This window comes from Lipophrys pholis (genome assembly GCF_963383615.2).
Source record: "Lipophrys pholis genome assembly, chromosome: 19".
Classification (NCBI taxonomy): domain Eukaryota; kingdom Metazoa; phylum Chordata; class Actinopteri; order Blenniiformes; family Blenniidae; genus Lipophrys; species Lipophrys pholis.
The window spans coordinates 7090518-7108329 of NC_137647.1; the positions used below are offsets into that span (position 1 = coordinate 7090518).

General features: G+C 42.6%; 1 protein-coding gene across 2 annotated transcripts; it reads right to left on the reverse strand.

Annotated features, from left to right (window-relative positions):
* Window positions 1-641: 641 nt before the first annotated feature.
* Window positions 642-17580, reverse strand: smurf1 (SMAD specific E3 ubiquitin protein ligase 1). 2 transcript variants are annotated; one of them, XM_080488036.1, is made up of 18 exons: window positions 17281-17580; window positions 10483-10521; window positions 8244-8352; window positions 7994-8127; window positions 7825-7890; window positions 7602-7677; window positions 7183-7394; window positions 7003-7087; window positions 6162-6308; window positions 5630-5855; window positions 5429-5532; window positions 4343-4457; window positions 4084-4262; window positions 3844-3981; window positions 3576-3696; window positions 3255-3456; window positions 2306-2381; window positions 642-2229 (listed from the first exon to the last, which is right to left on the reverse strand). In XM_080488036.1, exons 1-18 carry the CDS (start codon window positions 17333-17335, stop codon window positions 2130-2132), a joined length of 2184 nt encoding a protein of 727 aa, XP_080344162.1. In that variant the 5' UTR covers window positions 17336-17580; the 3' UTR covers window positions 642-2129. The 2 variants fall into 2 exon arrangements, with proteins under 2 accessions (XP_080344162.1, XP_080344161.1); XM_080488035.1 differs by having other exon boundaries at window positions 1482-2229; window positions 2306-2390.
* Window positions 17581-17812: the final 232 nt, after the last annotated feature.

Here is a 17812-nt window from a genome sequence, read left to right on the forward strand (position 1 = left end):
TTCTATCCTTCCTCTAAAACATGTTTGGATCTGCCTGAGGATTCAAGGTTAACGTCTGATGATGTCGGGAGGCTTCAGATTTTAAGCAATATTCAATCACAACTACAACCTAATCAATATGCTATTATGGTTTCCTCTCAGTTAAAAAAAAAAAATGAATTGCTGATTCTAAAATGTCTGGATGCGTTGATGCATTTGCATATGAAACGTTGCGTGTTTGCCCCGTAACGTCCTATCCAGGGTGTTCTATCTGTTTTCAACCACTGTGTCCTGGGATCAGCTCCAGTGTCCTTGACCATAAATTGGATGAAGCGTTATAGAACACAGAGAACAGAATAGACGGCCCACCAATAAATGAAGATATCACTTTGGAAAACACTGAAGGAGGAAAAAATCAAGTCAATGTCCTTCAAACCCACAGAACCATGCGCACAACACGGAAAGTATTTTCAACTTAATTTCTTTTAATATAATCTTATTTACATTGTATTTTCATAAATGTTAAGTACATAGTAAGTTACAATACTTTTGCATCCATTACACAGTGAACTCCTAGAAAATGCAGATTGAAATGATACTGCGTAACAGTCCTCAATCTACAACAGATCCCAACCTTTTTTCGTTTTTGTTTTGTTTTTTTTCCCCTCCACGTTGCTCGCTCGAATATTTAGGTGTTTGATTTCATTCACTTCTACGAAGCATTAAAGACCATAAAGAGGCTCATTCATGGTGGTCTTGCAGGATGACAACTACTTTTTTCTCTAACATTCAGGCCATGGAAGAAAAAAAAAAAAAAAAAAAAAAAGGTTGGCAGAGAAACATCAGAGCCACAAAGAATCAATAAAAGATGGTGAAATGGTTGATGAAACATGTATGAAAAAGGCTGGAGAAATTTCATTATACATGTCACGGACAACCAGAGAATTCCTGAAGCCGACGCCTTCTTTCCGTCTCCATGGCTCGTTTAAAAAAAATTAAAAAAAATAAAAATTTTAATTCCAAGTCATGCCCCCTGACCTCTCCGCAACGTCAATAAAGTTAGACTTTAAAATGGATTTTCGGGGGGAAAAGTCATTTCCCTTTCACTTCAGCGAGCGTAACGACGAGGCATTTAAAACACACAGTTCTCATGAACTGATGGGAGCTAGCCCCCCCCCCCCCCCCCCCCCTTCCCTCCCCACAGTCGTATGAATGTTAAAAAAATGTAACAAAATCAACAAAATTCAATAGAACCCACTTTGTGGATTACTTGAATTGCATGAGAATTGACCCTTCGACTCTGGTAGAGGGGGAGATGAAGAGATTAGTGTGGGCTCTTCGTAGAGCAGATATAGCAGCTTGGTCAGTAATCACTTAGTAATAAATAATAAAACATCAGAGTGGATCAGAGTGGTCGCAGATACAAACGGAAGAGACAAAAAAAGTTAGCAAACTGAGGAGCAGGCTCATTTGATTTGTTTTTTTTCTTCTTCTTCTTCTTTACAGCGTAACCGAGTGCCATGCCTGACACACACAAAAAACACGCACGTATAAATTCACACTGTCTCACATGCACTCTCGCTCGCACGCGCGCACACACACACACAGACATGCACACATTCTGACACACGACAGTGGTTAAACATGAAGCATGAATACTAGTCAATCAATCAGCTCCTCAGACAGAAAGACAACTGATCGCTGCTTGTTCTTCCACAAATCTGGTTTCAGCGTCTCTGTTCGCAGGCTCGCGTCCGATTGGCTGATCGGTGGTTAGACATTCTGAAGGATGACATCATAGCTTGTTAAAACTGAAGGTTAAAAATGCTTCTTCAAAACATTTGAAAAATTTTAAAATACTTTTTTTTTTTTTTTTTTTTTTAAATCTTCTATCCGCCCGCCTCTGTCCTGCTGCTGTGCTTCCTCCTTTAACCCCCAAAAGTTCGGTGGTGAAGAGGTGGCAAGAGAGTGGATTTGTGTTCTTGTGATGCTTGGCTGCTCAGTATACTCGTCGTATACGTTATATAATGTTTGTGTGTGTGTGTGTGTGTGTGTGTGTGTGTGTGTGTGTGCATACATGTAAAAATGTCCCACCAAAAAAAAAAAAAAGAAAACAAAAAAAGAAGTTGTATGTGTTGGTTGTGGATTCATCACTCCACAGCGAAGCCGCAGGTCTCCTCCACAGCCGTCAGCAGTTTCTCGTAAAGTTTCTCGTAGGACTCGTAAGGAGGGATGTCGATCCTGTTAAAACTAGAGACGGAGAAGAACAATCAGTCGGCGACAGTAAGAGGAGGACCGCAGATGAACTTTGCGAGTGAGTTCTCACCATGTGTGAGCCTTGGGCAGGTTGTCTGTGTTGGCGTCTATCAAGTGGATGGTGAAGAGCCTTGGTCCTGCAGAACCTGTAGAACCTTACACACATACATTCTAGTTACCACTGCTCTACCCCAGAAGACGGGTCACCTCGCAGTTTGTAAAGCAAATCAAAACTTCAAACGTTACCTTATTGTAAAGTATAAGTTTACTGCATCACGACAACAGCTTTTCTGATCTGTTTTCTGACCACTGAATTCTTCATTTAATTCATATTTGAATCTCTCTTTAATCCTTTTTATCATATTAAAAACAACACTCCAGATCAACTTTTGGGATTTGTGGCGATAATAACTTAAACTGAAAAGCCATGAGAAGTTGTAATATGTATTGCGTACTGATTTTGATGTGCTATTTATTCCATTATGTTAGTTTTTTCGCCAGCTCCATCTGATGAATTTAAAGTTTTTGAAGGAATCCATTTAATTTAATAAAGAATCTTTAATAAAAACCAGATAACATATTTCAGAAAACTTCAGCACAATGTGCCATAATTACAATATAAAGATTTTATATAATTAGCAAAGAAAAACTTTACAAAAAATAGCTTGACCATCTGAAATATTAAAACTATTATTCCTATGTTTTTAAATATCTTGTGTTAGTCTGAGAAAAACGTAATCCTGTTTTAAGACGAGTCTTAAAACTACTTTTTTTATCGCTTGGCTTTTATATAACTGATATTCTCTTGTTTTTTTCTTCTGATCTCTACTTTTTGTATTTTATTGTTGTAAATTTTATCGTGTGTTTAATGTAAAAGCACTTTGTAACTGTGTTTAGAAAAGTGCTGCACAAATAAAGACTTGTTGTTAATGCGCTTGTACGTAAAGTCTGTAAGACCTTGGAAGGATGGAGTGACTGTAGTGACGGATGTGTGTGAAGCGAGCCGGTGCCTGACCCACCCTGCAGCGCCTTGAACCCTTGTAGTGGGACTCTGGTGGAGCCGGTGACAAACTGCAGGAGGCGCCCTCTCCTCTCCTCGCTGAAGGCCTCCACCGCCTGCCAGAACCACCGCACCACGTTGCTTTCGCTTGTGCAGTGCTTCAGCCGGGTGTTGGTCTTCCAGTCTGCGAGGTCGATCTTTCCGAGTCCGCCAATGATCAGCTGGGAGGGTTTGAGAAACAGAGTTGGGGAGATGGGAAGTACAGCAGATTTAAAAAAAATAAAATAAAAACAACAACATAATATGGCATTTGGTGGGCGGAAATTTTTTAAAGAAGTACCTCGAGTTCTTTGTGGTCGAAAGGTTTGAGGAGGTGCTGTGGGATGAGCTCACTGAATCCCTTCTGCAGAGCCAGAAACTGGGCTTCGATTCCTCGCATGAACCTCCAGTTCACGTAAAGTCTGAAACACAACAACACGAGCCCGGTCAACACAAATACAAGCCCCAGCCCCCAGCCCCCAGCCCCCAGCCGCCAGCCCCCCCCCCCCCCCCCCCCAAGTCACATTGACACACGGTTTGACTGAGGACGATGGTTTTATGATTATTACCTGACGTATTCCTTCTTATTCTCCTCGGTGACGGGGATATTGCGGCCATTAGGCTTCAGTTCGTGTTGTAGGAACTTCCCAAAGGCGTTGTGCTCCACGCAGAACGTGTGGTCGAGGACTGAAGTGATGTCATTCTCTCTACACACACACACACACACACACACACGAAATGGAGCCAGTTTACAAACTCAAATACAACGAAAGAGTCGAGTTGATTTGTGTGCAGGTGCATTTGCTCACAGTATCCAGACGAGGCTCTTGTGTAACTCGGGGTCGGTGGTCTCCAGGTCGTTGAGCTGGATCGGTTTGCCGAGCAGCTGCTTGTAGAAAGGCAGCGTGAAGCTCCCGTTGATGTAGTGGCCGTGGAAAACCGCCAGGCCCATCACACGACCCACAAAGTGGAAATATGAAAGGTGGTCCTGGGAGATGGACAAACACAGTCAGCCGACGGTCAAAGCATTTGGCCACAAGCGAGTGCTCGTCCCCGCGTGTCACTCACGGGGTTGATGGAGGAATCGGGGTTGATCTGTAGCGTGTAGATGTTGTCCGTGGAGTACTGGAAGAGGCCGTAGTACGGGTTCAACATTTCGTGACACAACAGGTACAGCCACTCCCTGCAGACAAGCAGCAAAAGTCAGAAAGCTTGTTAAAACAATGATTCACCCCATCATTTAATAAAAGAAAGAGCTAATGTCCTACGTTTATATAGAGAAAATTCATTTCAGTATTCGAGGTTGTCTAGACAATTTTAATAAGACTTGGGGCCTTTTTCTGTCCTTAGTCAGTGCTCTGTCATCTTTGGAAAATTAATGATCTATTTGACAGTTTCATAGAGCGGCAGGTTAACAGGTTATACAAACCATCATCATAGTAAAACACTGTAGTCCTTTTTGATACTTAGGCCTACATATCATTAATTTACTTTATATATTTTCATATTTATTTCATTTTTGTTTATTTATTTGTCTGTTAATTCTGGTATTTTTGTTGCTTTCATAAATTTCTATGTGTGTGTGTGTGTGTGTGTGTGTGTGTGTCCCATGTATTTTTATTGGTCTTTCAACAAAGATTCAGTAGAAAAAGAGAATCAATTATTAGACGGTGCCTTCTTCGTAGAGTGTGTTTAAGTGTTGTGATATGTTTGAAGCGATGAGTCGAGCAATAAAAAACATGAACATTTTTCTCCTAAAGAAAGATTTGCCATTACATCTGTTACATCTGTAACAGACTAAAATGTCAAATACTTGCTGGTGAGGATTTTGTCTTAAATCATTTAATGATATCAGTAAAATAAAAATGTTAAAAGAAATATTTGAACCACTTTCTACTGGGCTGAGGTCCCCAAGAACTGGCACATTGTAGGAAGTCTGTGTTCAAGAGATGAACAATTGTTGCTGTGATGCAACGTCTCTTTGACTCAATGGCATCGGGGCTGTTGTTGCACAACGTACAGTTTACTCGGAAAAATGAAATAAGTTTTTCCAGGGGATCGAGGTTTGTCTGCTGTGAAATATTAATGTTCTGTGTGAGAAGAGCTTACGATAACAACAGTTTGCAGAACTGTGTTGACTTTGTGTGACATTACCTGGCGACTCCACCATAATCCAGGCCCTCTTCTCCCCTGAACTTCACCATTAGCCGTTTTTTCAAATCTTTGGGCCTCATCTTCATTATCTGCCGATACGACTCCTACACAAACACAGACATGTTGTTAAAGACAAAAGAAGAACAAAAACAATAACCTTCAAATAGTTTGTTAGAGAAGCTGGTGGCTTTGTGCACCCACCTCAAAGATCTCCTCTCGGGACACCTCTATGCGGCAGTGTCCTGCTTGAGGCTGCTGTAGTGAAAGCTCGTGGCGGAGCAGCTTTAATTTATGTACCAAGTCTCTCTCATAACGTGCTGCCACGTCTCCGTCCCCTCCGCCGCCACTCACTCCGCCTCCTCCTCCCTCCTCGCCCCCCACGTCCATCTGGGGGGCCTGGGAGGATTCTTTTGCTTGGGATTGCTGGCTGGAGTTGGAAATAAGAGGGTAGGGTCAACATGACAACAGGGAAAGTGGCCAAGCCTTGGAGCAGACAGGATCACACACTGTGCGTTCAGTCAGAGCAGCTAAATCTGCTATAAGCCCACTTTTTTTTAAAATTTATTTGTAAATCACACGTTGCAACACCGTTAACATCCAGTCCGAGGTCAGCGTCACAGATTAGATGAACAGATTAGTCTTGAAATCACTGATTTCGTATTTATCCGAGACGTCTGGGAGTCTGTGACCAACGAGCAATCGCAGTACCTCCAGAGTGCGCGCACACCTGTACCTGATAATAGTGTGTAGGCGTGGGTCCGTGAACTGAGTGGTTCGATTGTTGTGGTCCACAAAGTAGATCCGACCGGACACAGTGCTTCGGACCTCCCAGCCAACTGGCAGAGGACCAAGTTCCTCGCAGCTCACGCTGGCCAGATCCCTGCAGCAGAAACAAGGACGCAGACTGAGATTAGTGAGCTTTCAATCAGCTCCCTGTCTCCGACTGTTCTCAACCTACATACTAGAGGTATACTAAAGGGGCTCGAGGAAATAACCTTAGATTTTTTTTGTCTTTAGCTGACATAATTAATGGGTGAAAAAAAAGGACAAAACAGCTTTTCAACTAAAGACGATAGAAGCACATTGTGTATGAGGAGACATGGTGGGTCTGTTTAGAATGCCATGGTTGTCAGTTATTATTCTATGCAACTTCTAAAGTATGCATTTTCAGTAGCTCTTCAGTTGGATCGGGCAACACGGGAAAATACTCACTCCCAACGTACACCGATGAGCCTTCTTTCTCCCATGGCCATGTCATCACTATTACATTCATGGACCACTTTAACTAGATACTGACCACTGCAAACTGGGAAGCAAATCCTTGTCAAAATAACTGAAATCCTTACTTTTGTCCATGTTTGACTTGGTACAACCCACCAGCTTTGTCAATGACTAGCTGACAGAATTTATAACACATAGCTGATCAGTGTACATAGGATGATATATTCTGTTCCTTTCTTCTATATTTGTGGTCCATCTGCTACAGATAGTATGTAGTTTTGTTGTGGGGGATCAAATCTCTTCACGACCTGTCTGAAACGGGTCCAAAAGAAACAGGTTAGGTAGATTCATACCGGGGTATCCGAGGGTCATGCCAGGTGCTAACGCCTGTCTGTGTGTGGAGGAAGTAAACTTGGCCTTGCACTGTTGTTCGTTGCTCTGTTTTTAAAGGATAAGAAAGACATCATATGAAAGTTAGATGACCTATTATCAGCAGTCAAGACAAAATCGAGTCAGGTTGCTTTTGGGCTGACCGTATCCCTCCGGCAGGTCAGGCGGTTGGTGCCCATGAGGTCTGTTTTGAGGGGTGTGGCCATGACCCCTCGAGTCCTGCCCTCTTATTCGCTGCGTCTGAAGACGACTCTCCTGATTGGGTGAATCGAGCCGACAGCTCCCGCCGCCTGCTGCCCCCGTGGGGTCGGAGTAAGGCAACGGCTCCTCGCTGAAACATCCCTCAAACACGGGCCTTCACAAAGACACAGAGCTCTCTAGATCCGTTTCCTCAGGTTTTAGTAAAATGACAACATCTATCGTCTTTTTATTTACAACTCAGCAGCAGATGGCAACATCAATGAACCTTCAACACAAACACCTCCCTATGGGACCTCACTAGCACAAACAACAGCTTAAGCACCGGCATGAAACTGAATTCAAAAGCAATTATCACACTCACCCATCGTTTTCCAACAGCCCTCTACAGTCCACTACAGGGCCTCCACTGCCAATGCGGTCTCGCGTCTGTAGGCTGACTGTAAACAAACAGAGGTCACAGAGCTGATGGATCGGCAGAGTGGGAGCGCAGCATAATGCACACAGTGAAAGGCAAGCGACACGGTGAGCGAGGAAGACAATGTGAGTGATTTACACGGATAATCTATCACAGTGTCCGGCCTTACCTACGATCTGCCCCCGCACTGCATCACTGTCAGATGGGTTCAGCTTACATAGATCTAAACGCTGGTCTACAAATACAAATGAAGACATTTTTTTTGTTGAAACAGCTGTTGGTTAATTGCACATTTGTGTGTTTAAAAGTGGCCCATTGAACAAAAAAGACAGACTTACATCCTGTGTCTTTTAGCCTGCTGATGGCATTAGAAAGCAGTCGTATACAGCCCAGAAAACCGGCCCCTTGTCGTTTATGGATCTTCTTGTGGTTCCATATACTAATGGTGATGGAGTCTGTCTTCCCAATATAGCTAAAAAAAATATAATAAAAACAAACAAACACACCAATGCATCTCCATCATTAGAGACAGTTACAATGCACCATTTTAAAAATATATTTAAATTTGAGCTTTCAGAGGAGACTCACAGGTCATAGTGCTGGTTCCATTTGGGGTCCAGTGTGCTTTTGACTGTGTCTGTAGAGTGGCATTGACCCGATCCGTCCACCACAACCTTGGCAAATGGATCTGGCAGACCTGCATGCACACAGCTCTCATCACAACTTTGCATTGACTGTCAAGCATGTTAACCTGTGTGTTCTCTGATGATTAGTCTGAACTTTGAGCCGGTTGAAGACAACTCATTAAAATAAATTCAAGCGAGAGAGATGATTTGGGTGTGTACAACTTGGTCACGTTTGGTTTGGTTTGGTTACAGCGAGCCCTGGCACGAGTGGCGTGTTACAGCGATCCATGTGTGGACGTGTGAACGCTGTCATCAGCACACTGGTGTGCACTAAACAGGAAGACAGAGTCAGCTTGAAACTATGTCCCGGTACGCTTGTAAATATACTCTGATGAAGTTCGATCAAAGTTGAAGTGTGAATGCTGCACGGACCAAAGAGCTGTAAGCAGACCAAACACAGGATGTGCTGCAACTAAAAAGCAGTGTATAGCCGCAGTTTAGCGTTGGTTGCATAACGGAGGAATTCCTGCAACTGTTTTAGCGCCTTCATACATTTTATAGGCTGCCAATGAGCTGCTAGCTGGTGCATTTAGTGCAGCTCACAGCATTTCATTTTGCAAAATAAACTGCCTGTAGGCATTTAGAATGTTGATGCAAGTCAGAAGCAAACTTCTCCAACTATAGCACAGGGGACTGTACCACCAGTGTGAACATCAGCTGCCGTTACATGGACCATAATCTGATTAAAATCGCGTCGCATAAACACTTATCTGATTGGATTGGCTTTATCTGATAGAAATTATGATGCGATCGAAGCAGGTTGCGTAACCCGAGCAGAGTCCATGTAAACGCCACATCTGATCGCTTCCTGTCGAGCTTTGTGTGTGAGACTCATGCATAACACCAATACGTCGTTCAAAATGTTAGCAGCAAAGCACAACTGGTAGATGTAGGAGACGACAATGCTCTTGAACATTAACAGACTTAAAAAAAAAACTCGAAAGGCTTAATGGAAACTAAATTTGGTTTCGCAGTGTCACAAATTAATAGATTTGTTTTATTTTCTTTAAATCCATCTTCAATACTGACAGACTTCAAAAGGCTGGATGTAGGATTTTGAGTGCATGTCACAAACGGCTTAAGTCATATAGTGCAAAGGATTGTACGATTCATCCATCAACTAAGGCGCCGTTTGCCAGAAACATTTAAAGTAAAAACACTTCATTTTTGTGTTTCTTTTCAGAAAAGCTTTACGTTTACACGACAATGGCAGAAACACTAAAACGAGGTAGTTTTCATGTTGGGCCACTAGTGGGCACTGTTTGCAAGTACACAGACATGCATATGGACAGATGACGAAGTTGAATTGCTAAAACGGGAGCCTGAACAAACCTGAACAATTAAACTACCAAGTTCCAGTAGGACATGGACTAGGAGTCATGCCACTCTGGAGGCAGCCATTGTTGTTAATGTCCATCTGCGGTGCACATGCACAGTGGCAGCATTTCGTAAAACTTGCATTTCCCCCATTTCCACAGACAGAGTGTTTTCAGTGGCTCAGATCACTGTCGTCGTGTAAACGGACACAACACTGCAACGATTGTTTACCTAATTCACTTGTAAACGGTGTCTCAATCAGATAATGTTCTTGATGCAGATAAACCCCCATATAAATGGGAGCACTTTATTCAGTACCATGTAAATGAGACCGTCTGAGCTCTCAATTAGAATAACAAAAAAGAAACAATAGTAGCATTCACAACAGCTTAAAGCCTGATCATAATACAATATCCAGCACAAAACAGTAACTGCACACATTTATCTGAATATCTGTCGACCATCCAGAGCTAACTGAGAATTTTAGAGGCCAGTATCTGTATATATTACTTATTTGGCATAGTCATTATCAGTCCTTGTGGTTAATTGTTTGAGCTCTGAATGAGGAATAAATCCGAGCATGATCACACAAACGAAGCCCTGGTTCAGGATGACAGTGTAGGGTATTATGTTGTCACGGAGCTATCACAGGTCAACAGTTCTCCCTCACTACAGCAACTGAGCGACATCAATGCCACCTTGTTTAAAGTGCTGCTTCCGAGGACACACACACACGGACTCGGACACATCACTTCATTGTGTAGACTGACACACGGTGGCATGACGATTACGCACGTGCAAGAGATCAGAATGAAAGTACTTACGAAAGAAGTCTTTCTTTGCGAGGTTCTTGGCACATAATACTGCAAAAAAGAAAACACATTATGAGAAAATGCCAGATATGCAAATATTGAACTAATCTCACAGTGTGTAGGATGCAACAAAGCTGCAAGTGTAGAGCAGTGAACAACATCAGAGGAGGGCGAATCCTGGCGAGGATAATATATGAATGCCAGCGGATGGTAATGAGAAAGAAAACTTATGTGACATGGAGACTATGAGTACAGTAAAGTATAGGCTAGTGTCAGGATCTTTACACACACACACACACACACACACACACACACACACACACACACACACACACACACACACACACACACACACACACACACACACACACACACACACACACACACACACACACACACACACACACACACACACACACACACACACACACACACACACACACACACACACACACACACACACACACAGAATGGCAGGATGCCTCCTCTGCCACATCATCTTTGTGGATTCACAGTGCAAAGCTCAAACTGACCGCAGCTTGGGGAATCTGTAACTATGTACAAAATGGTTTGTTCATTTTGTGTCTGCCGGGTTATGCAAGTTCTTGGTATTTGTGTCCCCAAACAGCTGGTACATGTCAGCTGGTACATGTCATCTGGTGAAACGTCGAGAACACAACTGAACCACTGCAGATTTTTTTTTAAGAAGCATGCTCAGGCCTTGGTGACAGCGGAGTGAGTGTGGCTGTTAAAACGAGAAAACAAGCGATCTGTTTGTTTCCACGACTGACGTAACGCACTCTAAAAAGACAACAAAACACTGGAAGGTGTGATTAACCTGAATAATATTTACACTGCAGCTACTAATGCAACCTGTTGTTGGCCTTAAAATGTGCGGCGGCTCTGCCCTGGTTGAAGAAGACAAATATACAGACGCAGCAAAAAAATACATTTTTTAAATCTGAACTTTCATTTCCAGTTCCACAATCTTAAATAACCTGATATCATGTGAGGATTATGGCTAGATTTTTCAGTCCAAAGTTTGAATTGAATTATTGGAATGAATGAATATTGCTATTGTATCCCAACTGAAATCAACCTGAATGCATGAATGAGCTTGACTGTATCATTGTAAGAAAAGCAAAAAACAACTAAAAAGAGAATACGAAAACTAATATAAGAACGTGTGTCTCATTTGTCATTGAAACTTCAAAAAAGTCTTTTATGCACTTTGCCTTCGTGACCTCCTCATGAGGGCAAAGTTATTCTTTATTAATGGGTCGAGCGTCTTGTTGGAAATCTAGAGTTCTGTACTGCTGACCTCTTTGTGAAACATGACAATCTGTGAGAACAAACTGGAGTATATCAATTCATATCGATTCATTTAGTAGCCATGACTACAAACTTGTTGATTTGGAGATGGGAGGCCAGCAGCATTTACTGTACAGGAGCTGTGTCAAACTGGCCTGACAGAGGGGCCAATCCAGCACGAGCACATTGCAAAATGTGAAAATTAACAAGAAGACATTGACTGGGATTTCTTTTTAAAACCGTTATTAAAGTAACTTCTATTTCTAATCTATTAGAATTGCAGTGGAGCAGACATGTTCCTGAGAACCAAGCTGATAGATTGATGAATGCTCGCTATCTTATTGCTGAAATGGCATCGCGTGTGAGTTTCTGAAAACATGCTGAATGCTGCAAAATGCTGCAAATGAAAGGACATTGTATTTATTTCACTGCGTTTGAGCCAGAACACGGGTTGGGGCAATAAACAAGTTAGAAAACACGAGTTTAACTGTTGATCATACTGTTGCTCAAGATGTTGAAAAAGGTAACCCGAGGCACTAAAAAAAAATCATAATTACAGGATTATTTTTCTGACATTTTGAGGCTACATGATAACTACCCTAATTACAAAAGAAGATTAATTAATAATGGAACCAATTATAACTTTCAGGAATAACTAAAAGCCGCACTGCGTTAAAAAAATTGTAAAAACTCAATTGTGAAAATGTTGTCTCAGCCTCGGCTTGACGGCCGTTTCTTTTTGACATGCTCAATTACCTAAAGCACGCTTTCAGCACCAAGTAAAATCTGGCAAGATTTGGTTTGGCCTGGAGAGCCGTGAAGGAAGTTAGTCAAGGAGCCGGCGGCTGAGGATGTGGTGACTGTGGTGGCGTAAATGTGTCTGGTATGGCCTTGTCTATTTCCTGTGATTAACCCATGGAGAATGGCTGCAGGATATCCTTCCCCGTTCCCATTCCTCCTCCTCCTGACTCACACATTCCACATCGAGACTTCATCTTTTCTGTAGACACAATGAAAGAAACGCAGCCCGAGAAGGACAGACTCAGGTTTCTAATCTCTGCCACCTCTCGCAGTAGAGGAGCAGAGGAGACTCTTTGTCACTGTTCCCACTGCACAACCCCTCCCTCCCGCCCTCCTTCCCTCCCATCTCCTGCCAGACATAGAAGACACCCCTAATTTCACCCTGCTGCTGCTTCATCCTCTCCACCTCTGACCAGCTCCTCTGTGGCACTGAATGTGTGTGACGGGCTCTTTGTCAACCTCTCAGGAAATGCCTCTTTCTGCCAAGGTCATGGCTGGTAAAGAGACACACAGCAGTGGCTCAGCCGGGTCTCAATTTTCATTCAATGCCATTTTCTTTTTTTGGCATTTATGGCTTCTCTTAAAACACACACACACACTGACACGCACACACACACACACAACTGAGAGCTGAAGAGAGCCAGCAAGGCGGAGATTTCTATTCATCCACTCTTGAGGGAAGAAGCACAAACAATCTGAGGGAGATGATGAAAAGCTGAGCTGCTTCCTCGAGGAATTTGAAGTCACGGCATGTTCGGAGCACAATCAGCCTCGTTTTGCACTTTTGCTTACTCGCGAACTTTTAGCCAAGAGGACAATTCATATTGTTCCAGTGATGGATGCAACTATTAAAACTGCACAACCTCGTTAAGACTCCTTAAATCACAGATAATGGGCAAAAGCAGTGGAAATGATGCCTAAGAGGGGTAATCTTTTTATGCTTTCATCTGAGATGGAGTCAAAATAAAGCTCCTAACACTTCTGTTGAACTCTGTTGACGACCCTGCTTCAGTATGGACTGAAACACAAGAAAGGAAGAAGAATGGCCCATGTGAGACTACCTGGTGTGTGTGACCTTCTCCTCCCAGCTCCAAAAAACAAAGTGGTGGCTGGTGGGCACGTGAGCAAATATTTCACCTACTTAATAACACACCCCACACCAACATCCAAACACACAAAGACACAGTGTGACAAATGGGTTTCTATGCTCCCTGCAACGCAAGTCTGAGCCAATATCAATCCAAATCAGTCATGGAATATGTTCGCCTCTGCATTGTTAATGTGATCTCTATGAGAAATGGTGTCGAAGGTTCGTCCACATTGCTGCATTCATTCTGGCCGCTTTTGCAATACTGCAAGCTCAGTAAGTGAGAGGATTACAAAGACTTACACTGCTTCCTAAGTTCGCATGATTCGCTTTCCCTCTTTATCCCAAACAGCTCTTGTATCCTTTCACTTTTATTTTTTCCTTTCTTTTAAAATGAAACTCATCACTCTCTCCCTCCATTGCCCTGCTTCCAGCTCTTTCCCTCCTTCTCCTGCGAGAGCACCGGGTCACCTGTTGTCCTGACGCTGCCTTGTTTTGGTGATTGAGCAAGTTGGTGCTCAATCCGACTTCCTGGCAGCCAAATCTGTGGCGCACGTGCCCAAATCACACTGATCCTGCTGAATCACACTCTTTTATTTAGTAGCGGGTATTCTTAACAAGAAAGCCTATTCATGCACTGACAAAAATACACTGTTTTTCATACTTTTTGGACCATTTATTTTCTTGGAATTTGCCTTGCTTGGACCATGTTTCTGCAGTCACATCTTGTTGTTAACAGCCTAAGAAGTCACTAAAGCATAAGGAACAGGTACAAATACAGGAAATATTTGATCGCAGCAGAAGCACACTTCTTATGCCTTGGTGGATATAGCTATACAGCATTTTCTTTTAAAATAGTGTCTATTCAGTTGCTTCCTTTTTACAGGGGTTGCGACATAAGTTATTGCAACTCAACGCAGACTAGATTAGTTTGTACACTTGATATTCTCCTGCTGCAACTGGGATTTCAACCCTGTGTCCACACTCAAGATCAAGACTTTAAAAATACATTTTCTATTAACACGACATGATCAAAATTAAAAAAAAAATCTGGCTTATTATCTGTTGTTTATTTTCATACTATGTACCATAGACACCAAAGCCACTTAATAGCATTTTCAGAAAGTATCCAGCTTCTATCAGATCTCCCTTTTATTAATTACAAAGCACTTCACTATTTTAAAGTCAAGGATGATAACAAAAGAAAAAAAAACAAGACGATAAAGAGAAAAGATGCAATAATAATTCCTTGTCTGACCGAACATAAACGCAACGTAGTCTGTGAAATCTGACCCAGTATCAAACTCGCCCAAGTCCCTGCCACAGACACACAGGCCTTTTTCTGATGGGAGGCCAAACAACCGCTCTCTCTGACAGACTAAACAGAGCTGGCTAGCCTGGCGGCATTGCGCTCCCATTGGCTCACTGCACATTCCTCACCCAATTAGAATTCCACTCATACCTGTGGGGGCGGGGCACAGTCAGGGGCAATAACCTCGGTTTGCATCCAAGCTGAAATAATGAGTGACTGGTTTACGCATACAACCCCGTCCCACATGCACTTTCATCATTTTCCTTCATTTCAGCTCATCCACCTGTTTTCTTATAATGTACTCGTGTTCCTGTATTGCATTTACCACACTGGTACTGCATCTGCTATAGCACAAGATGACAGTCATCGATTATCTCAATTCTTCTCATATGTGACTGATTGTTATCAAATCAATCTACCAATTTCTAAAGTTTAAAAATATAACTGAAAAGACACAACTGACATCTTAGTATCAAACTAGACAACGCAAACAACAGCTGGCTGACTCTACCCCTTTAATGCATTTGTTCCTGTAACAAGCCGCATGTAATCAAAGACCCTCTCAGAAACCTGCTGACTGTCCCCACTAAATCATTAAAAACTAAAGCTTTCGCAGTTAAGAGTTAAGAGGTACCACAGGTACCTTTCCTTTATCTTAATGACTTCTGGAGATTTTATTCTTGCACCACACGACGTTTTCTGACAACTATCGGCAAAACATGTTTACACCAGATTGATATTGTTCCTTTTTCTCGATTTAGGCTGTGTGACACTCAGCATCTCAGACATTTATCTCTTTTTTTGAGAAACATATTCTAAACGTGAGGGCCGCAAAAATAAGATGTGTGAACATACCAGACAAACAAAGTTTCTAGAACGGCATTGGTAGTGGTACAGCGAAATTGTCCATTGTTTCTAAAAAAGTGCTTCCCCTGTTGTGTTTGCAGTTAATTGATAGATTTGTTTAGTGCTTTTAAATGAACTCTATTTGCAACTGTTAGGTGAATTTCACCTTCTTGCTTTTTTATTGACAAACAGGGCGGTTTCCTGCTCTAGTTTGACTCTGTATAGCGGAATAAAGTATAGGGTAAGCAAATGGTTTGCAAAGATAATAAACTGAATTGAGTGAGGAAGTGAGACAGATCTGACTTTTGACAAAAACTGACTTCTGCTTTTCTTGCTTGGATACCAGTTTGAGAACAAAACAATGAAGCATAGAGATTTAAACACTGTGTGGAGGACATTCTTAAACAGCACATGAGGACATCAGTGTTTAGGGCAGCACTTTTGCTGAAAACGCATCGATCACAATCGTTCACCAGAAATGGTTCATATAACCCACATAAAGAAATATTTTGGTGTGTGTTTGCACAATTTTCAACCATTGGGGCGACAAGGGGTCTGTCCAGAGGCACAGAGGGGTCATTTCCATTTGAATAGAGGCCCCTGGGTGCACAGTGGGGTTACATTAGCTACAGTAAAACCTTTTGTTCCAGCTGTGACAGACAGAAAGAAGGAAGGGGAGACTCCTAAACGGGCTCCGAATGGGGGAGAAACCCGTCAAATGTATTGAAACACACGGTCCAAAGAGGCATAACGTGTCAAAGTTGGTAGAGATAACTCCCAAACGAGTCGGTGTAGCTTCAGCTGACACAGCAGCGAAACTACCGATCGATGGTCACTGGTAATCCAGGGCTAGCATGCTAAATCTAACGACAGATCGATTTAAATTTTTTATTAAAGGGGCTGCTCGTCGTTGTCATCCGAAGTCCAGAGCCCGTCGCAATCACTCGGGGCTCGGGTTGGTGGTCAGCTCTCCCCTCCGAAGGAAAAAAAAAAAAAAAAAAACTGGGTGTAGCGAGCGAAGCGTTAGCGGTCAACACTGGACTGCAATGTTGCTGCTAGCTAGCGCGAGCTGGCTAAGACGCGAGTGGTGGCAGTTGGTAAAGTTTCTCATCATGGCAGTCGAGCGGCGGCGTTTTTGTTTTGTTTCCCGTGAGCTGAAAACAGTTAACCGGTCTGCTTATCTGAATTCGAGGAAAAACCCACGAGGCAGCGAGCGGGTTCTTAACTGTTCTCTCGGTGGATGCTGTTAGCATCTGAGCTAGCAGGCTAGCACTTGTTTTGCCACACAAAAACCGGATGTTTAGGAAAACAGGGGCTCCGAATGCGCTTCGACCCGTTTGCGTACACCGGCACATTTACACAAGCGGGTTATAGTAAATGTATTTTAGCTCCGGTTGAAACATGCACCGTAAGCGCTTTTCTCTCGAGCTCGTTTTTTTTTTTTTTTTTTTACCTGTCAGTCGGATTTTGATGCTGGACCCGTTCCTCCGACTCCCAGGATTCGACATCACTCCGGGAAAAACGATCACACAAACTTCCCGTCGGAGTCGTCCGAAATAGCAGTTTCACCAAATGCTGGCACCGCGAATAACTTCAGTTGCGAATCATGCGGTTTGTTGGTGTTTCCCTCACGGATAAACATGTATTATTTCACCGCAAAGTCCTGCGCTTCTTCGAAATCCTACAACACGGGAGAACATTTTTGGGCAGGCTCAGCGACGTCATGACGTCACGTTCTTTACGGGCAGAACGTGACGTGCTCGCTCCAGGAAGCGTGGGCGCGCCCGCAATGATCAGACGCCGTACATGAAAGAAAAAAAAAAAAAAAAAAAAAGGGAGATTTTGTTTTATTCACAATCTCATTAATTTCTAACAACATATTGTTTCAAATACAAAAAGTCATGCACGCACTTCCAGTAAAAAAAAAAAAGAAAGTGGGTTACATTTTTAAATAATAGATTTTAATAATATAATGATGTACCGGA

Excerpts from the sequence above, each read along its gene's own strand:
- smurf1 (XM_080488035.1), bottom strand. The coding sequence starts at position 17,335 with ATGTCGAATCCTGGGAGTCGGAGGAACGGGTCCAGCATCAAAATCCGA. Across the intron at positions 8,128-8,243 it reads TGGAACCAGCACTATGACCT|CTATATTGGGAAGACAGACT; the intron begins GTGAGTCTCCTC and ends TATTTTTTTTAG. Across the intron at positions 5,856-6,161 it reads CGCCTACACACTATTATCAG|CCAGCAATCCCAAGCAAAAG; the intron begins GTACAGGTGTGC and ends TTCCAACTCCAG.